At 36.9% G+C, this 25,255-nt stretch overlaps 4 protein-coding genes across 8 annotated transcripts; 1 reads left to right on the forward strand and 3 right to left on the reverse strand.

The window, feature by feature from the left end:
* The first annotated feature begins 6,727 nt into the window (after positions 1-6,727).
* On the forward strand, positions 6,728-14,826 carry LOC140758441 (uncharacterized). Of its 2 annotated transcripts, none has more exons than XM_073094610.1 (4): positions 6,728-7,579; positions 7,686-7,736; positions 7,827-7,899; positions 12,651-14,826. In XM_073094610.1, exons 1-4 carry the CDS (start codon positions 7,029-7,031, stop codon positions 12,822-12,824), a joined length of 849 nt encoding a protein of 282 aa, XP_072950711.1. In that variant the 5' UTR covers positions 6,728-7,028; the 3' UTR covers positions 12,825-14,826. The 2 variants fall into 2 exon arrangements, with proteins under 2 accessions (XP_072950711.1, XP_072950712.1); XM_073094611.1 differs by having other exon boundaries at positions 7,689-7,736.
* A 133-nt stretch (positions 14,827-14,959) lies between these two features.
* On the reverse strand, positions 14,960-16,211 carry LOC140758443 (uncharacterized). Of its 2 annotated transcripts, none has more exons than XM_073094613.1 (2): positions 16,080-16,211; positions 14,960-15,346 (listed from the first exon to the last, which is right to left on the reverse strand). In XM_073094613.1, the coding sequence occupies exon 2, from the start codon at positions 15,332-15,334 to the stop codon at positions 15,128-15,130; it is 207 nt and encodes a 68-aa protein (XP_072950714.1). In that variant the 5' UTR covers positions 15,335-15,346; positions 16,080-16,211; the 3' UTR covers positions 14,960-15,127. The 2 variants fall into 2 exon arrangements, with proteins under 2 accessions (XP_072950714.1, XP_072950713.1); XM_073094612.1 differs by having other exon boundaries at positions 14,960-15,342; positions 16,080-16,200.
* Positions 16,212-19,027: 2,816 nt separating this feature from the next.
* On the reverse strand, positions 19,028-20,834 carry LOC140758302 (basic helix-loop-helix protein 80-like). Of its 3 annotated transcripts, none has more exons than XM_073094403.1 (7): positions 20,502-20,834; positions 20,210-20,419; positions 20,026-20,094; positions 19,861-19,944; positions 19,605-19,772; positions 19,477-19,516; positions 19,028-19,372 (listed from the first exon to the last, which is right to left on the reverse strand). In XM_073094403.1, exons 1-7 carry the CDS (start codon positions 20,637-20,639, stop codon positions 19,311-19,313), a joined length of 771 nt encoding a protein of 256 aa, XP_072950504.1. In that variant the 5' UTR covers positions 20,640-20,834; the 3' UTR covers positions 19,028-19,310. The 3 variants fall into 3 exon arrangements, with proteins under 3 accessions (XP_072950504.1, XP_072950503.1, XP_072950502.1); XM_073094402.1 differs by having other exon boundaries at positions 19,031-19,372; positions 19,605-19,766; positions 20,177-20,419; positions 20,502-20,832; XM_073094401.1 differs by having other exon boundaries at positions 19,031-19,372; positions 20,177-20,419; positions 20,502-20,832.
* A 951-nt stretch (positions 20,835-21,785) lies between these two features.
* Positions 21,786-25,255, reverse strand: LOC140758086 (long chain base biosynthesis protein 2a-like). The gene is made up of 12 exons (XM_073094111.1): positions 24,903-25,255; positions 24,750-24,821; positions 24,327-24,415; positions 23,998-24,143; positions 23,785-23,909; positions 23,580-23,673; positions 23,335-23,498; positions 22,992-23,153; positions 22,762-22,888; positions 22,490-22,656; positions 22,175-22,282; positions 21,786-22,071 (listed from the first exon to the last, which is right to left on the reverse strand). The coding sequence occupies exons 1-12, from the start codon at positions 25,026-25,028 to the stop codon at positions 21,979-21,981; spliced, it is 1,473 nt and encodes a 490-aa protein (XP_072950212.1). The 5' UTR covers positions 25,029-25,255; the 3' UTR covers positions 21,786-21,978.

Here is a 25,255-nt window from a genome sequence, read left to right on the forward strand (position 1 = left end):
AGAAGAAGGAAACACTCATATCCACACTCCTCGTTTTCACCATAGCAAACACCCACATTCCCATGAAAAGAATACAAACTCATGTTTGAAATAGTTTTAACTATATGTCAGCAAATATTATTATTTGTACATATGTGTGTCATATTACAATGTACTTAAAAAACTATATACAGTCCCAGAGAAGCATATGGATAATAGATAAAAGGAATTGGGGCATGCATGAGGATGAAGTCCCTTAATTTTGCATGCCACTGCCTCCCAAATATTCCATTCCCTTTTCCTTCCTCTCTTTCCATGCTTCTAACTCCACCATCATCACTCTCCATCATGGCCAAGCCAAAAAGGCCTTTTATATACCCCTTTTATGGGGGTGCATGCACTCCTCTGTATATATCACTTTATAGAGAACGAGAGAGAGAAAGAAAGAAAGACCCATCTTTTACCCTAAAAAATAAAAGTCTAGGAATTGCATAGTGTTTCCATGTTCTCTTCTTACACAATAGTAATAATATATATATATATATATATATTATATTAAGAGCTACATTGGGCTTTCTTCTTTTTCCTCATCAATACCATTACACTATTAAAAATTCAGACTATACCGACAGTTAAAAAATTGTCACTGTTGGTCAACAACGGTATTTAACCAAAAGCCACTTAAAGTAATATCGGTGTTAGTTAACACCTGCATTTGCATTTTATTTAGCAGCATTTTCTATGTGCGGACGAATAATCTAATGCTTATTGCGACTTAAATTTAAACTGTTGGATAACGATGACTCATAATACCACAATATTAAGAGTTAATAATTTTAATACTAATTAATTCTTAAAAGTGCCAACTAGAGTTAGTTTAAGTCTTATATAATATCACTCAAAAAGGTGTATTCATGTAAGTAGTACCACTAATTATTTAATTAAGGGTAACCATAAAAGAAATACTAATCCCTAGTCAGACGAGTTCTAAAACCATGGGCACCCAGGGAGGAGACCCGGAAAGGTGACCGAGGCCAGAGCCACCACAAATGCCGCGACCCCTCTCGCGGGCTCCGCTTTTGGTACGACCCACGAGTAAAATTCCCGACATGCGCCGGGCCCACCGGATTCCACGCCCCCTCTGAGCAACGCGTGCATTGGTGGGCCTCCAAGCGGGCCACCACTCGAGGGAGGGCCCACTTTAAAATTCTATAGAAATTATGGGGTGTTACCAGAATTGTACAATTTTGTCACGGCCATCCATCATTAACTCGTCCACTAATTTGGCTATAATGTATGTAAAGTTAACATACTTTGAGGTTCGTGCTAACTATATTTTTAATAACATACTTTTCCACCCTAATACTATGTTAACCCCCCTCATGCTTCTCTCTCTCTCTCTATTTATATATATATAAATATATAATATGATCTATGTGATTCATATATAACCATCATTCCTACACGTAGAGTTTAGTGTCTTATTACAAAATGATTAAATTTAAATTTAAAGCGATGGTGAGATCTTTGAATAATAATAAACTTGGGAGATGAATTGTTTAGGTAAATAATTCTGTGAGGATGTCTCGTTTGGTCAGCAATATATATATATATATATATATGACTTTAGAGTTGATCCAACCAAAGTTGGTGTACTATGTCTTGTGAGAAATAGTCAAATTAGAGGTAGACCAGACCTGAATAAAGACATCATTCTCATGTGAGGGTGGTGTCAGATATGAGAAGGAAAAAAGAAAGGAAGAATGAATGAAAGGAAATAAAATAGAATATATTAGTTGTACTACTACTACTACTACTACTAACTTGATCACTATAAGAACTATCCACTTGTATATACTCTAAGCATGTTGTTTAATTTGAGTGCAAATATAGGCACCGAAATAACCCACTAGATATTTGGGTACAGCTTTTGGTCCACAAGATCTTGTATGATAAATCATAGACTTCATAAGGGAGATTACTATCACACATCTTATCATGTCTTCTTTTTATCATGAGTAGTATTAGTCACTACAAGTTTTTTTTTATTTTTATTTTTGGGTGGAGTGGTGGCAAACAAAGGAGCTGATCAAAGTATATATTGTCAAGGTGGGAAACCACATGCATGCTGACAAAAACTTGTATGGAGAAAGAAAGGAATGAGACTTTTGCAAAAGTACTTAGTAGATCAAAAGTTGATGCTATACTTTTGTTAGGAATTTAGACCAAATACCACACCAGATGTTGGTGTTCAACCTTATCATAGTGGGTCCATTCATCATTCAAACATATCCTCGTTTAAGATTCTCTCTCTCTCTCTCTCTCTCTCTCTCTCTCTCTCTCTCTCTTAGAGATATAAGTGTGCTTGTGTTTAGTGTGTCAGCTTCTTTTTGAGTAGATGGTAGTTCGTATGATATCTAGTAGATTAAACCAAAGATTAAGATGAAGAAGATGAGAGGTTTAAACATCTGGGGTCGTCTGTACGTATGCTTGCATGCAAGCATGCACGTGTTAAACGTAGGCAGAGAGGGAGTACTCAAGATGGCCGTAACATTTGCTGTAGGGTTATTGCAATTAGTAACAGATTGCTTGTATGCAATAGTTAGCTTGCTTGCAGTAAAGTCTATCTGTGGATGCATATCTTTTGGTGCTCATGAGCAATGATGCTTCCTATATATCTATCATCTCTTCTCTTCTGTAGCTCCAAACAAGATCAAAGAGAGAAAGAGAATACATATATAATATAATTAAATATATACATATATAAAGTTGAATCCTTTTCAATTCCCAAGGTCTTTTAGGCCTTCTCTGGTGGTTTTGATACGACTGTGTATGAAGTGAGAGAGAAGTTAATTAATGACAATCTGGGAACAAGAACAAACATGTCATGTCCCATCAATGGTCAGTAATATGAACAGACAAGCACCAATTGCTGTCTTTCTCTCTCTCTCTCAAAAGAGAGTCAATCACTAAATTGTGTGAGTAGTACAAACAAAAAGGAAAATAAATAAATAAAAAGAAAGTGGACCAAAATAATATATATATATATATTATTATATATAATCTAGTTTAGGGTTTGTGAGTATTGATTAAGACACCACATGCTTGGTGATCATAATGTGTGGTCCAAAATTTTAAGGACGTTGAAATGAGATAGAGAAAGAGAGGAAAAGGGAAAAGGAAATTTGGGCTCTCTGTGTGTGTGTGTGAAAGAGATAAGAGTATGGGCAGGCATATTAGAATCTCCCATGAAGTGGGTAAGCAGTTCAAGTCATCATGTCTCACTCTATCTCACAACATAGGTGATAGGGGGGATCAAATGGGAAGGGGGAGGCATTCATTTCAGTGTACTGTTTATGGAAGTTACAGAAGAACTGAAACAAATGAACTCTCTCTCTCTCTCTCTCTTTCTCTAACAAGTCTTCTCAACCTTTAGCATAACACCATTCTGCAGTCCACCAATTTAGAAGCTATAAGCCTAATGGCATTTACTTAGCCCATATCTTGGGTTGACACATGTTACTTGTCTCTGAATTTTAATGATTATATCTTGTACTTTTTCATACATTATTTTACTAGAAAGCGTGCATTAGCATTTACCCCTCTCTTGAATATTCCAATCAAAATTGATTACATATCTGATAGAATATATAAAAGTCAACCAGTTTATTCTCCTCACCTAATAAATGAGAGTGGGCATAGGGATAACATTCAAGAGAGGAGAGATCATTACTGCATGTACTTGGTATCATACTTCAAGGGTGGGAGTATGCAGGGAGTTTAATACCCTAAATCATAATCGATCAATATAGTATTGGTTGTTGTTTTTAAATTTCAAGACATGCCTCTGTACGTATATGTACGTATACACATATACATGACTATGAATATTATATACATGTCACTTATAAATTAAAGATGTAAATCCTAATTAAGCTCTGACTTCTTATGATGGTGGAAAACTTTCTATTAGCTTAAGTCTTCTGTTAGTCTATAAATAATCTAACAAACTTTTGGTCCAAGAAGTTGAGTTCATATCAATAAAGTTTCAAGATATCTTCTCAAAAATTTCAACTTCTGCCTTCATAAAAAGCTACCTTCCCTGCATTACCTTCACAACAAGATGACCAAAATATTAACTTCATTAATGAGTTACACACACACTCTCTCTTTCTCTATGTGTTAATAATACAAGTTAAAGTCCTTGGTAATATTGATGACAAAATTAATAAACCTGACACGACTTCCTTCCTAACACGCACACACCAACTCATGCATGCATTTATACTTGCAATGCTGACATCTCATTCAGTAGTAGTCCACATGCATGCATACATACAACTCTCTTCTCTCTCTCTCACTTTCTATCTCTTGGTCTTTAATTCCTTCCTTCCTATGGGTTATGGCCTTATGGGTATGTTCGGATGATCAGGAGGGTCATGATGGTACGATGACGACTGGATGCATAACATTTAATCATACATGCATCCTGAGGATATACATAAAGGCATGGATACACGCATGCATCCATATATGCATGTGAAAGAGAAGTTCCTGACGTGAGCCCGGGGGGGGGGCATCTCTCCACTTTGCATGCATGGTTGTCATGCCCATCCCCATTTAAAGCCCTAACATGGAATGCTTCCCTCATGGTACAGACCTTTATTATTTCTTCCAATATTATTTTCTCTCATGCATGCATGTCTTCGATCCATTTGTATCCTGCTACACTGCCAATGGGATATAATTCAGTTGATTAAAGAAGCTCATATTACATTAAAGGCTCTGTAATTCTAATCTTTAGAAAAACTTACTATGTAGCATGATGGCTATGCACACAGATGAACTCAAACTTACCTTTGTAACATTAATAAGTAGATCATCTCACATTAACCAAACTAATCGCATGGTTAATTGAGCCAACTAATAGCCAGTCTAAGACCATGACTGCTATCAATCATTTGAGCTCATATTGCTATCTTTTCAGAGTTGACATTTTGAGCCTCCCATCTTAGATTTTATTTCTAAACACTTGGTAAGTATAATTTATGAGGAACAAAATGGTATTAATAACACATTCTCTTATCTATCCAAAAGAAATTCCTCCAATATATATATATATATATATATATGAGAAGCCATTAATTAATTCCTTACTCAAATTATGTAATAAGAGTTGGGTGTGGTGATGTATGCATAGCCAAAGAATGACTTAAGCTTGGAACGAAAGCATATATGTATAGATAGGGGAAGTTGATGGTGATATTATCTTCTCAACCAAAATTATTCCTCCAAATTCTATTTATTTAAATTTAATACTAAAATAACTTATAGTTTTTTTTATCAAATAAAATGATAAAATATTAATAAATCGAATTAAAGTAAATTTACTGATGATCTTATAACGTCCATGAAGATAATAAAAATACTAAGATATGGTATATATTAGTCAATGAATTAAAGTTAGAGGAGTAGCAATCGTTGGTAGTATGAGTTGTATTATGGCAACTTAATTTCACATCTCCTTATCAAGGCCTCAAATTGTCATTAAACATTTAATGTCTCATGCTAACATCACTATAACGTTGCCTCAATATTTAATACATACAATCCTTGGATTTCATAGGCCTTTTATCACGTATAATATCTCTAATAAATCTTCCTTATTTAAATTAAATTAAATTTAACTACATACGGATAATGAAAGACATGCATATATTATAAATTTATATGCTCTTTTATATATATATATATATATTTTGGTGGGGGGGCGGGGGGGGGGGGTGTTTTTCATTTTCGACCCTGTGAGTAGAGAAATTGCAGTCAATGAAGCAACAGTGTGTGGTAGGTAATGGGTGCTGAAATTTTTGTTCGAAAGCACAAGGTAACAAATTTTAATACTTTTTTTTGGGGGGGGTAAAAGAAAAAAAAGGATTTTGGAATAAATGAATAAAAGGACAGGTCCGTAAATAACCCAAACTCCCATGGGCCTCCTCGTAATCCGGGTCCACTCGCAAGCGGCAATCACATCACGACAACTATTCTTTCCGGACCCCATGACTCCCACGTAGATGATATTTATTTTATTTTCCCTATTCTATCCTTTTTGCCTTTTAAACCCCTCGAAAGACGCCGATTTATGAATCAGCCCCCGCGATTGTCAAAAGTCAGAGGGGGCTTTTCGCATGTCGCGAAAAAAAATAATAAGAAATCAACTCCTTTGCTCATTTTGACTAAAATGCCCTTGTTACTTTCCTCTTTCTTATATTAAGTAGAAATCATGTGAAGGGTATTTTAGTCAACGTAGCGAAAAAATAGAATTTTCTATTTCAGACCCTACCGTATGCACTTATTGCAATTACACCCTTTTTTTTATATGGTTATATAAAATAACGAAAAGAAACACCCAATTGCTTACCCCTATATAACCACCCTCGTACTTACCATCGGAAAAAGAAAATATACAGCAGAAGAAAAGGACACGGTGGTATGCAAAAACTTTCTAAGATCTGAGAAAAAGAAGTAAGGATATTAAAAAGTAGTAAGGAGAGAGTGAAATTAAATAAATAAAAAAATTTAAGGGTGCGAAAAAGGAAAAAAGAAGAAGTAAACCCCGATGAAAACCATATATCAGAAAAATGGAGGTGGTAATATGCAAAAGCCCGGAATAAGGACCGAGAAACAAGAAAGGAAATGGAAATATAAACAACCATCTCTCTCTCTCTCTCTCTCTCTCTCTTCTATTTGATCTCCATAAGCTTCCAAGCAATAGGAATTAATGGAAAAAAGCGATCTCGAACTCTTCTCCTCTCTCTCTCTTTCTCTCTCTCATAGTCCACCTGTGTCTACGAAGCGGTAATCTCACCTCCTCCTCCTCCTATTAACTATTAACCATCTCCTCCCCCATGAAACCCTCCTCTTCCTTCTTCCACTTAGGTTCTCTAGTAGTTTGATCATCGAAGAATAGAGAGAGAGAGAGAGAGAGAGAGAGAGAGAGAGAGAGAGAGAGAGAGGATCGAAGGGGGGGAGAGGGACCATGGTATGAGACGATGGTCCCGGCCCGCAACCTCCTCCGGCGACACTACGACTCCTATGGAGCCTCGTTCTTCGACGACAGCCACCACCTCCTTCTCTCCTCAACTCCTCCTACTCCTCTTCTAATCCACAAGCCCATGGCCCAGGAGCCCTCTCCTCCTCCTACGCCGAACCAAGAACAAGCACGAGAAGAAGTCAAGGAGCAAGACGAAGAAGACGCGGGAACCAGCACCAGTGGCGGGGCCAACTCTAAAGCATGGCTCCAGTTGGGCCTCGGCCCATCAACGTCGTCGTCGAGGGGGGAGGGCGGCGGCCCCACCGAGCTCGACCTCTTCCCGAGGGCCTCTCCTCCCGGCGCCGCCGGCCCTCCTCCCCCGCCGGCGCAGTGGGCTGGCTTTCGGTTTATCAGCCCGAGCACCCAGGCCACAGCCAGCGGCAGCTCATCGGCGCCGCCGGAGTTTTTGTCGGCGGGGGCGGGGGCGGGGGGAGGAGGGATGAGGGTGATACTGCCGCCGCCGCGGCCGCAGGCCGGCATTTGGTTCGTGCTTCAGGCTGCACGAAACCAGTGAGTTCATAATTAATTAATAAATATATGGTCAAAACTACTACTAAATGTGAGTACTTTTATTCCTCCTTCATTAAATTAATTTGTTATAATATTTTGTGTGCAGAAGGAAAGAGCCATTCTTGCCTCAGATAACCAAGAGCTACCTGAGGATCAAGTACATTGCCTTACTATAATTCTTCTTAAATACATTTTCCATTGTACTAACTATCTTTATCTAAGAATTATTTTTTTCGTTCATATATAGGGATGGAAGGATGAAAGTTAGGTTATTGATCAAGTACTTGGTTAATAAGCTTGGACTTGAGCATGAAACAGAGGTACATATCTTCATGTTATGCTTCAACCTATGTTTGTTTTTGAATGTATATCTATTTCATTATAGTAGAACTATTTTGTTTTTGTATGATTGAAAGGAATTTGGGAGCTAGAATGTGTACTCTTAGGAGTCTAGCTTTTGTATTAACTTGTTGTAGGTGGGATGTGAATGTCTGAGTGGCACATCATTGCTCAGCGTGATGTATGCCCCTTGAGATTGTCATTAAGCATGCATTTTGGGGTTGGGTAGATGGTTAGTTATCACTGGTGATGTGGGTTATACAAATATATTATATATATATATTAAGGTACATAGAGGTGTATATAAATATAGATGTATTATAAGTATGCTCATAATGTGAGTTGAGGGATGGAAAAACCCTAGGGCTCATGACCCATCATGGAATGATGGAAAAGTAACTTTTCCATCCTAGGCTTGACATGCCATGGATTGAAGAGAAGAAGTAAAGGCATGCATTTGATATAAAACTTTGGCATGCTATAGGCTGCTAGGTATGTGTGTATATATATTTTGCCATAAAATATTATGTGACACTAGGAAAGGTTTGATAAAAGTTATGTTTTTAGGGACATCACTGTCCTTTCTTTGTTCCAAGTTGGGTGCGTGTGATAAACTCCAAAAGCCATTACTTACCTACCTTCACTGAAAGTTATGCACCATCCTAAGCATGAAGCCACTCGAAGGTTGGAGTTGCAAAGAGAGACTCTCTCTCTCTCTCCCTTTCTCTCTCTCCCCATCACTGCTAGAGAGATCTCATCATAATGACTACTAGATTGTGCTCCATTATAAACTCAGTGGACCTATATATATAGGTACAAAAATGTACAATATATGTAAGGTAGCCATCTTTTGTTGAAGAATAAAAACTATTCCTCCTAAGAAAATATTGAGTCAATATGTAAGATAAAAAGAAACTATTTTGAGAGACTATAGTTTGCATGCATCTTTCTATCTTCAAACTTTGGATTTGTTGGCGACTTAGGCATATACTATTACTTTTTATTTATCGTATCACATAAGATTAAAGCTCGTTAAACTACATATAATGTTAGAGCATCTTCTCATTGATCATCTTCCAACAAGTTGCTATATAATTTGACTCGATTGGATATGTTAGTCCATGACATATCCTTTTTCAAAATAAGTTGCTCATTGTTGATACGCCCCTTTTCTATAATTACTACTAAGCATTATTCTTGGATGTCAATCCTTCATCTAAACATAATCCTAGGTAAACTCAACCATCATTGTTAAGATTAATATTTATCTTAGTTTCATTATTCCTATTCACCATTGGAGTACACATATAGTAACTTGTATCCTATCTTTTGTAATAACAACACCCAAATATTAACTGTCGTGAATAAACTGTTATCATAGTAGGAGGATATAAAGATTAGAAAAGAAACTGTAAGTATTCTAATATTCTATACTCTGATGCATAATTTTGCTCAATTTTTTTGGTACACCCAAATATCTTATTACATATGAATTCTAATTCTTTTCAGCACCATAATTTTAATTTAGGAGTTACTTACATTCTAGCCTCATCTAGGGTAATGACATTCTTGATTTCGTTCAAAATGGTTCTCAAAAGATCAAGAAAATAAAGTTTCAGACGGTTTATGTCTTCATATATTTCGTCCGTGGCATGTCATTCTACACCTTTCGGTATCCGCTATACTTTAGAAGCAGGCTCTAAATATATATACTTTCAATATTTCAATTACTAAGTTTATAGTGCAACTCAAATTACTATAGCAATTTAGTTTGTTAGGATTAAAAAGATGCTAGATATAAATGACCATGTAATCCTCACTACCCTTCTGTTCAAGGAAAACAAACATGTCATACTATAACAATTATTATTAACTTGTCGAACTCTCTTGATTCTTTTCTCGAATTATTGAACCACCCACATGGTAGTTATCCAATGCATATGATTTAATTAATAAGAACCACATTGGTTCTTAATTTGCATTAGCTTATCATATATTGTATATATATATATATATATGCTTTCTTCCCTATAACTATGCTCATCTTGATGAACATGCAGTTTAGTATATAGAAGGTTTTATTTTATCCACTCGACTAGTGAGTCTTCTTTCATGGCTACTTCTTTGTGAGTTATTATATCCACACCTACAACATTCACTTCTATTTAAATAGACTGTGAGCATATATATAAATTCATGCCATCATTACTTCATCCTTTACAATATTCATGTCATAGTATTACATCACTTATATATTACAAGGTCAACTCTATGCCCTCAATTTAAATAGGCATCTATGTGACATGTTGCATGGGAAGGAGAGGGAGTTGAATAGCAGAAACCATATAGATTAATTACTCTCTCTATACATATATATATATATATAAGTTTTGACAACTCTAGTTAAAACCTTGCCTGTATGTGATCATGGTTAGCGTTAAATTACGATCAAAATTCCCTACTGATCAAAGATATTCCATCCTATTTAGTACAGCATAGGATGATGATATCTCCACTTATTTAGTTCTTAATGCTTAATTAATGACCACCTAGTAATATATTCTAGAATCATTTTAGCTAGCAAGAATTTTATTATAAGCTTTCCAAGTACTAATGATGAAAGCTACATGTTGGAGAATTACAGCATCTCTTCAAGTGGATCATCATCATAGTTTGATAATTCTATACGTGGATTAATAGATAAATTAAGCTTGCAAACTCTATGCAAACATGCTTGACTTTGATTATAAATATATGCACTGTATAAGTGGTGGCCAAATATATAAATTAATGAAAGATATACTCTTATCACCTTAGCAAGATTTGCATGGCCGGACGAGGCGCTCCGGTTCACCGTCGTCACGCTCTCGTCTGCCTTACCTCATCCTTCTACTCTTGAAAGCAATTAAACTAGGGCCCTACACTCCAATCCTTGTTTGAAACCTATGTTTTGTGCTTTGAGGGCACATCAAGGGTGTCAAGTGGTGCACTTTTGTTAGGAATTTTTAAGGCCCATCATCAAATCCTAGGTCCACAAGAGAATAGGAATTTGAGAAGGTTGGTGTTTGGGGGAGGTGGGGGGACCTGAAATCACTAAGCTAGAAGCACATTCCTTCTATATAAGGAAACAACAACAAAGTAGTTCTTCTACCCATGCTTAACAATGAAAGAGGAAGCAAAGAATAGACAAATCCAAGGACTGCCTCGCGTCGTCTAAACCTAGAGCTCAGAAGAGCAGTAGCCTGGTTGATGGAGATACTCCATCTTCTACAATAAAAATAAAGAAATATTTGCATGCATGGGAGTACTTGGATATATTAAAAGCTGGAAGAGAGACCTCAAAAAGTATTTGTCTGAAGGATTTGTGGGGATAAAGAATTGAGAGAGAATATTGACTTGTTTTGGCTTTTACGATAAGTGGGCGAAGTGGGGGTGGTGGTTGTAATGTGTGTGTGTTTGTGTGTGGAAAGAGTCACAGCAACGTGAAAGGAGACGTGCATGAGATTGTGTCGTCGAGTGTCTACGTTTGGTGGGGAAAGGGAAATTAAACAACAACAACAACAACAACAACAACAACAACAAAAGAAAAGATCAAATCGAATAAGAAAAGTTAGGTGGAAGGTGTGTCACCGTGGAATAATTTCCATACTTAGTTTAGCTGTGATCATATTCTAATACTTGCATAAGATGACGTTATTATGGTGTTTAGTTGTGAACTAGTATAGTAAAAAAGAATGATTCGAATGTTAGATGGAAGAGGAGACTAATTATACTAGATTAAGTGGTAATAAGTTATTTCTAATTCATTAATAAATGTTATATATATATATATATATATATATATATATATATATATATATATATACGTTTTAACTTTGGTATATGAGAGGGGTCTTTTATTTATATATTTTCTCTACATGAGGGTACAAAAAGAAGTCTAACAAAGAAATGATAATTACCTCATAATAAGATATCACTAAAAATGGGTGGAAATTTATTTGACTAAATAGATTTGGATGATTTGTTGGGCAGCTTTAGGTATCATAGAAAGTTTAACAAACAGTATGCAATTTATTACTACATATAGAAACTATATGAACACATTATTAGCTTAGGGTTTAATAAGGTCTTTTTGGGGTAGAGAGTTTTTGTTTTTAGTTTTAATTTTAGGGTTAGAGAGTTGCCTATTTCCAATGGTATAGGAATTGAAGGGGAATCTCTTTAATTTGCCTTTGGAGTAAAGAAAAGGTAAGGGTAAAGTAGAAGTCAGCTTGTGACCACAATGCATCCATTCATTAAAAGTAGCAATCATTTGATTAATTTAACAAGTAGAAAAAAAAATATATTATCACATCTATAAAACTATAGGGTATACAATGATGCATTAAATTAGTCAATTTGATCCCTCAATAGAGAAGAAGAGCATCTCAGTATCTTCTTCATCTTCTTCTTCTTTAAATTAGCTCACATTTGAATGTGGACAAAGAGAAGATCAAAATGTGATCCCTAGAAATTAGAGGATACAACATCAGTATCAGCAATATAAAGAATCCCTTTCATAGAGACAACATCCTTGTCAAAAAGATTAAAAAAAAAAACTAAGTTTTAAGACCCCAAACCTAACAATGTTGCTCAGTGAATCTTCATATCATGATATTCTTGTATATTGCAATGAGAATTTGATACAAAATTATCAAACCTAAAGTTTGCAATTACTTGTACAATTCATCAGGTAGAGGTTACATGTAGAGGACAAAGGCTTCTTCCATTCTTGACAATACAACATGTTCGAGATAACATTTGGCGTTCGACGGAGGCCATGTCTTCATCGTCGATCGCAGACCCACCGACGGCAGACCATGTCACAGATCATGTGATGACATTGCAATACAGTAGAAGCGCGTAGATTTCTACTACGCCTACGGTGTAAAACTATTCACTTTGCTAATTTCTTTCTCATCCAATTCATTGAGAAAGGAGCTTGGAAGTACAAAAAAGCATCAAATGAACTGTATTTCCAAGCCATCTTGGCTTGATATTTGTTTACCTCCTCTAACTTACTAATTCCAATTTCAGATGTTATTTTGTTCCTCAAATTTGTCATGCATTTGATGAGCCATCAGACTAATCATTCATTAAAGTGAAGCAACCTAGATGCTTGTAAAAGGAAATGTTGGCCATAAACTGCTCAAATCAACTGAATAGAAATCCGGATAAGCCTAATACTAGTACTAATTAGCAACACTCAATGAAACCCAACACATTATGCAATTTTTAATTATTCATCAGCTAGAGTTCCAACAAAAATGAAATAGCTTAAAACTAACTTACAGTAAGAAAATTGGCACACTGGGAATTAATCTTGAAATGGTGCCTGAATAGAAAAAAAATAGCAGGATAAAATAAAAGAGGAAAGAAATGATGAACTTGATGTATAGTTTGATACAGCACATACTCTACTCAGGTATATGGCAGTAGGAAGTCAGCATCATTGAGAGAAACAAAGAGAAAAAAGTGAGGGCCAAGTCAAGATCCAGGCAGAGAAGTATGTAAAGCATAACCACGTATACTTTCTTAGAAAGTGACAGAGAACCAAAGTACATAAAGTCTGAACAGAAAACAGGAACTTTGTATGCCTGAACCACATTTATAGAGATGCAACTAGGAAATTAAGTTGATTGAAGACTAGCAGAAATGGCAACCATTTGAAAACCCAATAATTTGAAACCTACTAATTCCGAAGCTTTTGCTCTAGAATCCAGAATCCTAGAAATAGTCTGGAATAATAAAGCAAACTGAGGAAACTTAAGTTCCATTAAAGGCGACGAGAATGCCAGAACAGCAAGATCAGTGCTTATTAGGGCTATTTACAAAATGGAGAATAAACAGGTCTTGCAGCCGAGAAGAATAAAAAATGTCTCATCTCTGCTCAGAGGGTGAGTAATGCCATGATATCCAATGTAGCACCACTGGGCTCTAACCAGGCTACAAGAGAGATCATGATCCTAACAAAATGCATCAAAATAGCTTCCAGAAGCAATAGAAGAGGATATCACAAAGTTTTTTCAGTACAAATACAGCCAGTTGGATATACAAGTAGGGCCAGGAAAGAAGTAAGAACTTACAATAGACAACCCATAACAGTTGAACTGATAACAAGAAGATGTCAAGACAAGTTGAAATAGTAGACAGCACATTCCAACAAACTAAAAATGTCCGCTACATAATACCACCAATAGAATGTAAAAACAAGACAATTGGTAGTAGTTAATTGCTTTACTTCTAGAAGAACAATGGCCACTGAATTACACAGATGAGCTACAACCTTTACTAATATTTGCTCAAACCCCATAGTCTATGAGGCTACATAACATTTAAAAGAAAGCGGCACTTGCTCGCTTCTTACCTAGTTTCCTGACACTAAATGATGTTTCCAAGAATCTAATGACGACAAAAATGTGCCAATCAGTTTGAAGACTTTGTATTGAATAGAAACACTAAGCAATCAATTATCCATCCATCTTGTGTCCACCCTGAGAGAATAAATCCTAAATTGAAAAATAGATCTTCCCACTCCCAGCACTCAAAATACTACAACTATACAGAATAGAGCCACAAGCCATAGTCAAACAAGAAATAAGAGATGCAAACATAAATCCTAAATTTTAATATATTAGTTGACAATGCAGTCACATAGGAAGTTTGGCATGGATGGACTTACCTAGACATTCAGTAATTCCAAGAAACGAGAACATTTGATCAAACCAACAACCATCTTGTCCGATTATATGGCGCCATTGTTCACCTCAACCCTAACATGTTTTAGACAAGGTACCAAAGTATTCAAGCTAAGTGCCTTTCGACATAACAGTCCACAAAGAAGAAAAAGGCAAAGAGATTAATGCCAATGGGTTAATCCCAAAGCATGTAGGCAAAATGTTACTATGGGCCTTAAAAAAACATAAAAAAATATGTTTGAGATCAACCTAAAAGTCTCTATAACTATCAAGTAGCATCAAGATTCAAGTATCAAGGCATCAATTAGAAAAGATAAATGATTGCATTATCAAGTTGAAACACAGGAAATTCCATCCACATAAATTCCTGAGAAAAGAAAAAACAACTCAGAGGCTACAAAGACTATTACATGTTTTAATTATTCCCATTCATTTCATTACAAAGTAGCCAGCTCTTTTGAAATTCAAGAAGTTATTTCTCACCATCTTCCTCATTATTCTGACCATATCGGCGGTTGAACTTTGCAATCTGACCAAGACTTTGAGCCATTTGACGCTTTGCTCTGAAATGATATACTTTGCCAACATTATGTATTTTGGTCATCATAACATTCATCAGCCGACCACTTTGTGTCACGTATGAAATCCACTGCACCTGAGGGTGTAGCCCTTTCCTCATCTTTTTCCCTGACTACCACGAATTCAAGTACAATCAGCAAAGCCAAGAAGTATGATAACAGAGTGTTCGCTTTTACATCTCTAGAACCACCATATAAAGGAGAAAAGAAGAAGAAGAAAGCTAATGAAGTGTGCAATTTACCAAAATCGCATTACCCCCCCTCTCCCTTTTGCTTTAGACAGTATAAGAGACAAATTGTATGATATTATTCTTCAAGGGTGCGTGCTACATTCAGCCATAGTAGAGGGGGTAAAAAATTTATGATGCAACAGTTTATTAACTATAAAATAGCTGTTTTAGAGAAGTTACAAGATCACTAACTTGCCTATATTTGATTTTAAGCAGAAATTGGTGTACTAGAAGAGCAGCATATAATATATTTTCAAGCCCATATGCAAGAATTTCATCAAGAATAAATTTAAAACAGAATTACTAGGAAAAGAATTCAGCCACAACATAAAGCGCAACACAAAAATAGTGATCTTTGGCTCAGATAGCAAGCCCTCACACTTGTAAACTCAGAATTTGCATGTAATCAAAATAGTAGAATTTTAGAAACACCAAAAACACCGTGAAAGGCTCGTTCTTTCACACTTTTGGATCTCTCTCTTCCTAACGAAGTGCACAAAAAGTGCTACTTTTCGTAATTCTACACATACACTGAGAGAGAGAGAGAGAGAGAGAGAGAGAGATAGAGAGAGAGAGAGAGAGAGAGAGAGAGAGAGAGAGAGAGAGAGAGAGAGACCTGTGGCTGTGAGAAGTCTCCGCCTTGTCCACCGACAGATGGAGATCACGCCGTCGTCGATGAGGAGAGAGCGAGGGACGATCTGAGAGAGACGAGAAAGGAGGATTAGGTTTAGGTATGGGTTTTCAAACGGCCCAGATCCGGCCCGGGTTTCTCGGCCCAATGACGCCGGCAGTGTCTTCTTTACCATTGCCGACTTCGTGTAAAGTACCATATGTATCAATTGCCGAGTTCGACCGTAAAGTCTTTATACTGTAACATATCTACACTTTGCCGACTTCAATGCAATGCATCCTGCTGCCATATAGACACAAGAGACTTGGTTCTTAGATCAAACAAAGAAAAGTCTAAACAACTTGAGTACTCATTGATAAATTAAGACAATTGAATAGCTCATTATTATATGCTCCATTCAACTACTATTCAATTTGTTTCTCTTATCCTTACAAGAGACATAGGTAGTTCCCAAAGTTAATGCAGCATCCAACTCAACTACCTGACAAGTTTCATGAGTTTTTAATCACCCATAACATTATCCTAATTCCTAATAAATTTCAATGCCTCCTTATTCAGGAACAAAATATGGCCAAATGGGTCATCCTCCTCATCTTCTGGGGAAATACTTGGGAGAGGAAGAAGACCTCCCACAGACTCTTCATTCAGAGGAGAAAACAGGGGAGAGCTCTGCTGAAATCCACTGTGTGTAATGTGCTTGCAAGTTGATAGTTTGCTACTTAACCTAATATACTTCTTCTTACAAATGGCACTTGCTGCTCAAGATGAACCACATAGATGAGCTTTCATTTTTATTCTATTATCATTCACACACGACTATATGGATATTTTTATTGGACTCTATATTTTACTTTTAATGTCTCAAAAACACGCAAGCTAAATTAATGCTTTCGAGTAAGTTTTTTAATATTAAAGTTTAATATACTTTGAAAATTGGGTTGGTTGTTATTAGGGTAAAATTAACTCGGACCAAAATGCAGAAGTATGGTAGGGTGTTTTTATTTATTTATAAATTTCTCTTTAATTTATTTTACATTTAATAGAAACAAATCTTATGGGCACATTATGTGACACCCTCCATCAATGCACCAGAAATGACAGAGAATTAGTTGTTTCCTATTTTTCTAAGCCTACATACAAAGACAAAGTATTGGTCAATGCCAAGAGGATATGGTGAGAGAGATTTGAGGAAGAAACCAAAAAATAAAGGGTAAAGAAAGATGCAAGAGGAAATTAAGAACATGTAAGGATATCAATCACCTCTCTGTTTCAAGGACAGATCATGCCAAAGATTATTAACAAACATTGTAGTATTTTTTTAATTCCATGTTCATCTTCTCTCCCTTCCCTAGACACAGCCACACCCCTCACCATGCTGCCATGCTCCACCATGATGGGCCCCAGCCAAAGCCCGGCACCGGCCCACGTCGGCCGGGCCCAGCCCACATAGGTAAGTCCCACCACTACAACACTAGTTCCTTTCTTAGTGGTTATCCACAAAAATATTAATATAAAATGGACAGGGCTACTTTGTGGAGACATTGGGGGCTGACACTTGTTTCTAAAATCAAAAATAATACTGTGGGAGATTGTTTGGAATCACTTACCTACAAATGCTTGGTTGCACAGTCTATCTCTTGCCCCCCACCCCCCACCCTTCAGTGTCCTGCCCTATATGCAATATGAAGACTGAAATTATTAGCCACCTGTTGTTTATTTGTGACAGAAATGAAACAATGTTTAGGTACCCAGTTTAGGTTTAGGTAGCATTGAAAGAAAGGAGATTAGATCTGTGAGGAATCAGATGACAATATGGAAGTGACTTTCCAAAGAAAAAAAAAACATCCGTATAGATTGCTGGCTTTTGGATTAGAATTCTTACTCTTTTTTTTTAATCTTTTATGAGCCGGTATGTTAGATATGGGTCGGACAAAGGGGTCAACCATTCCTAGATACAGAGACACTTTAGGTCTCACCGAGTTTTTTAGCTATCTAGTTTAGGTTTCAAGCCATATACGTTGCTGAATAATTGCTTCGAACTAAATACCGCCGAAACTTACTCCAAGCCGTTACTTTGCTAAGCTAACCGCACTGCCGAGCTATCAACTGAATCGAGGCAAGCAACCAAACTATCAATTATCAAATAATTTCTCTATAATATTATTAAGGGTTAGAGTTGAACTCATGACCACCTTGTTGACGAAATCATCAAGATTAACTCAATCAAATCGTACTACCCATCACTTCTTTAGAGGGGGTCATGCCTATCTCGAGGTCCTCCAACTAGACTTCCAAGCTAGAGATGCCAACTTTCTTAAGATAGCTATTGAATTGGACTCTGAAGGCCTTACAAAAATTAAACATCATCTCCGAATTGTTTTCTGGTGGATCAAATACTGTTTTATTTAATTTCATGTATCACTTTTGCCTCAATGTTTCACTGCTTCAGAGAAATTAACCAACTAGTAAATTGGTTAGCAAATCTGGGTAAGGAGCAAGGATTAATTCAATCACATCTTCTATAACTAATTCAGAGTATATAGAGGGTATTGTTTTGATACCTAATGTTTCTTTTTTCTATTTTAACATAATGAGATTACCTTTTCTGATAAATATATGTATATATATTTGTATCAGAAATTATTTCAATCCACTTGTTTTTTTTTTCCTTCTTAACTTGTTGTAACTTGTTAGGGTTTACGCCGTCGATCAACGAGGGCTTTTGAAAAAGGCACATGAACAAACCGAGATATAGTTTAAATGTAATCATTTATCCTTTGAAAAAGAAAATATTAAATGAATAGATTGTAAATTATAAAATTGTGGTATTTCTTTTTCTTCTGATATGTGAATGATAAAAGAAATATGGATTAACGCCCCCGGATCTATTTAGTTTCATGCAAAGGGTTTTAAAAATTGCGAGAAGAAGAAATAATACATCTCTTTAGTAGCTAGTGATATGAGCTACTTACAATACAAGATCCTTTTTCTCCCTCTGTGTCACCCTTTGGGAAAAAAGAAAAAAGAAGAAAAGAAAAGAAAAGAACCTAGAAATACACCATGAGATGAGCATTTTAAATCTTTTGGTAACAGTCTCTTGTACTTTGTGCATGAAAGAAGAGGTCCAATAGCCTAACAAGAAAGAATCCCTAGGAGATATGGCCTTTCAATTTGTGGGCTCCTCTATTCATTTACTATAAAGAAACTTTCATATGACTATGATCCATGCTGGTATTCTCCATCACTTGTCTGCCACCAGTCACTGTTGTTTCCAACTCCTGTAGATGTAGCAGAAAAAAAAAAGAATACCATAATGATATAATTTAAAATTGACAAGAAGTGAAACTACTTTGAGATAATGTCAAGACTGTTCTTTCCCTACTTGATTCATAAATCCTTGTATCAGAGAAACCACCACTATCCTGGAAAAAGATGTGCATGATTCAGTAACAACCTGGTGTATTAAGTATTTGAAATAGGATTAAGAAGCTCTACAAAGATATATTAAACCTGAGGGAAGGAGTTGGATCTTTCTCCATGCAGTAGAACAGATGCTGAATGATCCATCATTTGGTAATTGATTGTGGCAGTGCTCTCAAAAGCTGCAGCCTGATTGTGATTGGTGTGTTGGTCTAAACCTGGTACTGTTTCATGTGGTAGGGTCCACATCCTCTGAGACTTGGAGACAAAAGAAGCCCATCAAGATGAGAACCATGCAGGAATGGATAAGTAGAGATTAGTAGAGTGGATTTCCAAAATCCCCTACCTCTGAAAGACTCATGAAATCATCAAAAGCCACATCAGAGTCATAACACATGGGACTCACAGAAGCAAGCTTCAATGAGAGAAACTGGAAATGTGTCATAGTAGTTGGTTAGACAAAGCTCAGCAAGATTGCAAAAAAGAAAGATAAAAGAAACACTACTTGTACCTCAATTTGATTCTGTAAGGACTGAACATAGTTGATTATCTCATCAAGCATAAGGGCCTTTCCAGTGACCTGCTGAACCAAAACCATCAACTTTAGAGTATCTCCATATGAAATATAGAAGGGACCAAGAGAGAACAAAACAAACCATCACCTTCTCACAGCCAGGAACAAGGCTTTGCAGTACCTTCATCCTCTCATTTATTTTCTCCCTTCGTACCCTCTCTGCAAGGCTATGGCTGTCTGTGGCCTGACCTCTCCTTGCCCTGACATGAATGTACTCACTACAAGTCTGCTTGGCTTTAAAATCAACAGCAGCTTTAGTCTTCTTCTCTTCCATTTCCCTCAAACCATCATTGGATCTTTTCTGCTTCTTCCGCTTGCTCCCATTTGTATCCTGATAAATTCAAACAAAGAGAAAGCAGAGTATGTAAAAGCCTACTTCTATGTGATTCAAGTACTATAGTTGATGATCTTACCTTGCATTGAACTGAGCTTTGAGTGTTAGAATGATGAGATCTTGTTACAGTATCAAGAGAGCTGGTGTCACTTGTTGTGAACTCTGGAATGGCTTCAGATGAGTAGTAGTAAGGGGAGGAATGGGAGGATTTGGTCATTTCTCCAAATTGTTGTAGGGGTAGGAGCTTCTCCAATGGGGTGCTATTTGTTAGGGTGGTGGTGGAGTTAGTATGGGAAGGCTTTCATAAGTGAATTGCTGAGAAGTGTAGCAGTGACTTGAATGCAGAGAAGAGAGAAATGGATAGAGAAATCAATACAAGCCTTGAAGCAGGTAGCTTTGATGGCAGACTTGAATTGGCTTATAAAAAGATGGGAGGAGAGAGAGAGAGAGAGAGACAGAGTATAGATATGTGTCAAGTTTGACTGGTCTTAATGTAAGGGCCTACTGGAAGAAAATTTAAAAAAAGGAAACAAATAGAATGGCTTTCTTTTCTCTATCTTTTTGATGATACATAAAACCACATATATTTTAGCCTGATTGCAACCCAAAAAAAAAAAATCCTCTTATGACATAGCAAAATTGACAATGAAATATATCACCTAACATATACTTTAGGAGAAATTTTTCTACGACACAAGGAAAACTTGAATACCCAGAGAATCTTAACAAGTATGAACTCAAGACTCAAGAGTTCTGTTTCTAAGTCTCTATTGATCAAAGACAAAAGAGGCATTAATTGCTAACTGTTTGATCCATGCTGCATAGTACTTCTTGAAAAGAAAAGGGAAGAACCTGGACGTGTTTCCTATGTTTTGACCACAAAATTATCCATCATGAAAGGTTGGAAGCTCTATCCAAATGACCCACAATGGTCTCTGCATGGGTTATGTATGTAAATATACGTACAAACCCGTGAAACATGAAAAGAAGCCTCTAAATATGCGTCTGAGATCTGAATTGGATCACACCCAGCGTTCGGAGATTTTAAAAGTATACTCGACAAAAGTCAACTGGATCTGGATGTGGCTAACCATTTGAGTTTAATTTGAACATAAAGATCTGACAATGTTCCTAACTCACATGATTTACTATAGAAGTACAGGGATTCGCCATAATGTTACACAGTAGATGAATAAATTCGTCAAGTTTGAGAGTGTAATCAATCACTACCCAGTGTTTAATTTGTAAGCCTGGCTATTAAAAATTGCATCTGAGGTATAATACTCATCAAAAGACACTAAACTTGGGTGTTAATCCAATGGAAAAGTCAAAACAGTACATTAGCACCAGAAGAGCAAAAATAAAAATAAAAAGTTGCACTTATCATTCAACTAAATACACACATATAGAAGGTCATGAACAGTAAATGAACGACATTTTAGCTGGAAAACAATATATATAATGCTTCTGATATATTTGCGTAAGTCAATTGGGCTGGTTTGCTTCAATTGGAATGATTTGCAATGGAACGGTGGATCCTTTCAATCATTACTTTCTTACTGCAGCTTCTCATGACCCTGTTCTGCACACTTGGGGGGTTCCACAGGGAAGTATTTGATGCCAACAAGGTCTCCAACTCTGCTGATAACCTGGAAATGCAGTAAAACATTAGGATTACGTAAACTGATTAGAAATAACTTTCAAGGAATGGTTTGTTGAAAGGTTGTGGCTTGAGATTTTAGATTCATTCACCTCCAGGCCTTTAATCAGGTCTTTCCTGGTGTGCGAAGCAGAGATGCAGAAACGAGCCCTTGCCAGGAGAAGAGGTGTCGCAGGAAATGCAACAGAGGCAATGGCAACCTGAACAAAATCCAAAAGAAAGTATAAAATTTCACTGCAAAATAGTAAGGCAATCAATGCCGATAACGTATAGATCAAGAGGAAAGAACTTGCATTTTGTTTACGACATGATGAGTTCAAGGTGTATCCTATTAGAATTTATAGAGTTGAATGTGTTTTCTACAGCATGCAACATATCGAATGCAAGGTGAAAGAGATCCTACTCACATTTTGTCTAAGACATTCCCTTGAAAAAGCTGGGATTTTTGCTGGGTTGTAAAGCATGATTGGCATAACTGGTGAATCATTGTCACCAAGAACCTCAAAGCCCATTTTCTTAAGCTCGGATCGGAAAAAGTTGCTGTTCTCACGGATTCGCGCAAGTTTCTGTGCACCTGATGTATCATGTAGGCCATGAATACAGAATTAAAGTGAGCAGCAACAACCTCATGAATTATCCATTAGGAAACAGGGAGAACGAAGCTATTTCCTTAAAATACCTCTGTTAGAGCCATCTTCTCCAAGAATAATTTTAATGGCACATATAACTTGTTGCACTGCAGGTGGTGACATGGAAGATGCATAAAGATGTGCTGGACAAGTGCGCTTTACGTGTTGAATTATCTCCTGACAATAAAATAAGATGAATTTGGAGAATAAGTATCATCATTGGGCACAGATGGCATGTCATGTTGGCAATATAACAGTGATTGTTGAAGGAGTAGCAGACCTTTGATGCTGCAATGTAACCTCCACAAGACCCAAAAGATTTTGTGAACGTTCCCATCATTATATCGACATCAGCTGGATCCACTCCTAGGAGCTCACAAACACCTCGTCCGGATTTTCCAACTGCCCCAATGCTGTGGGCCTCATCTAAGTATAAGTATGCCTGTTTGAGAACAAAAGGCAATTACACTAAGCTCTTATGTTCTCATTGTTCTACTTGAATGCTCTGAAAGTCAAACTACTGATATTTATCTCTTAACTTATGAAAGAGCAACTAGTTGTGATGTTCCTAACTGCGCAAAATGAGAAAATAAACTAGATTGCAAAGGAAAGCTCTAAATTACCTTATATTTCTTGCAGATGGCTATGATCTCAGGGAGTTTGCAAAGTTCTCCTTCCATGCTGTAGATGCCCTCCACAATAACAATTATCTTTTTCCAGGCTCTATGTGTTCGAGGTTGTCCCTCAGCTATCTGCTCTCTCAACACCTCTTCCAAGTGAGAGGGAGCTACAAGTTCATCAGTAAGAAGTTACCGGTGTACATGTCAGTATACTAGCTTATATTCATGCAACAGAGTGTAAAACTTACAATTATGTTGGAAGACTCGCACCGTTGCACGCGATCCTCGCGCACCACTGGCAATTGAGTTATGATTCAGAGAATCACTAACTATTAGTCCTCCCTAGAAATGATGAGAGTGAATGCAAAAAATATATATATTAGCAAAATCCTCCGAAAAAAATGATATAGTAAAGGGGAATTGCATTTTATAATTTGGAAATATCATATAAACCTTTCCAATCAGACAAGGAATAATCGAAGAATTTGTAATATAACCCATTCCAAAGATTATAGCATCTGGCTTTCCGACAAAACGTGCAACTAGCTCCTCGAGTTCGGTATGCAGTTTAGTTGTGCCTGATGGCAAGGCAAAGCGGCATTAACTTCAAAAGAAGGTCACTGGATATTTCAGATTCAGTAAGTTAACATGCAAAATTATTCCTACCGCAATCTACACGCACGCTGCAGGTACTTGGTGAGTATTTCTTCAGAGATTCTATAACTCGCGGTGTGCAGTATTCATCTGCTGATGCAAAACCTAAGTAGTTGTAGGATCCGAGGTTGAGGCATTTAGTAGTATTTGAGGTTCGGCTGCAAAAGAAAGAAGTTAAATCATAAAAAGTCTTCCAGATAAATCATCTTGAAGCCACCTGAATTGAATTATAGTAAATGATCATTCAGATCTTTCTATAACTTCTTCCGCAGTCGGATTTTTATAGACATAGCCGATTAATCATACTGCAAAATGCCACATAAAACATGGGAAATACTTACTGTATTGTCTTGTTGTTGTCATTTGAGTAACGCTCGATTACATCAATCCAAGCATCTGGAGCACTTGCTATCGGTCGGTTAAAACAATCCTGGCGAAATCACGAATATCGAAAAGTACACATCACGGAGCATACAAATAACAAATGTAAGTAGAATTATTTCACACAATCAAATGCTCGAACATTTGTCCTGCTACACTATCTTGTTCTATCCGGTTCTTCTGCACAAATTAACTTCAGTTTCAGTAACCAGGCACATTACATTCAAGTCCAACAATTTTGGCTATATTTCCACTTGATCACCTCTACTTCATCCCCTCTTCTTCTAATCTTTAATCAGTTCTTATTCTTCTTTGCTTCCCAAATCGAACACCCATCGATCTTTGAAAAAAGAAAGCAACCTTTGACATCTAAAATAGCGCACCTGGACGCGGAGATAGAGGCGGCGGACGTAGAAATCTTCGAGGCCCAAGCAGATTGGCGCGTAGCCCGGCTCCTAAACCGAAATCCGACACAAAGGGTAAGTGCGAAATGGAGAAGAAAATCTTTGATGCGTTAGAAATGAAAAAGGTGCGACCTTTAGGTCCTTGGAGCTGAACCAACCGATTAGGTTGCGGAAGAAATCCCGCAGCTGGCCGAAGGCGAAGAGGAGGCCGTAGCTGAAGAGGGTCGTCAGCGCCGTCGTGTAAGGTAACCTCACCATCTTCACGAGCCCAAGAAAGAGAACGAGAAAGAGAAAGAAAGAAAGAAAGAAAGAAAGAAAGAAAGAGTTGGAGGAGGTAGGCGGCAATAGGGAATGTATATAGAAAGGGAGTAGATGGAGGAGGATGGGATTTAGTGGAGGAGAAGAGTGGAGCTTTAATGGAGTTGAGAGAGAATTGAATGGGATTACTACGAGGGAGGGAAGAAGGAAGGAGGTGACTTTTTTCC

Source organism: Typha angustifolia, chromosome 3 (genome assembly GCF_048772165.1).
Source record: "Typha angustifolia cultivar Huaian chromosome 3, ASM4877216v1, whole genome shotgun sequence".
NCBI lineage: Eukaryota > Viridiplantae > Streptophyta > Magnoliopsida > Poales > Typhaceae > Typha > Typha angustifolia.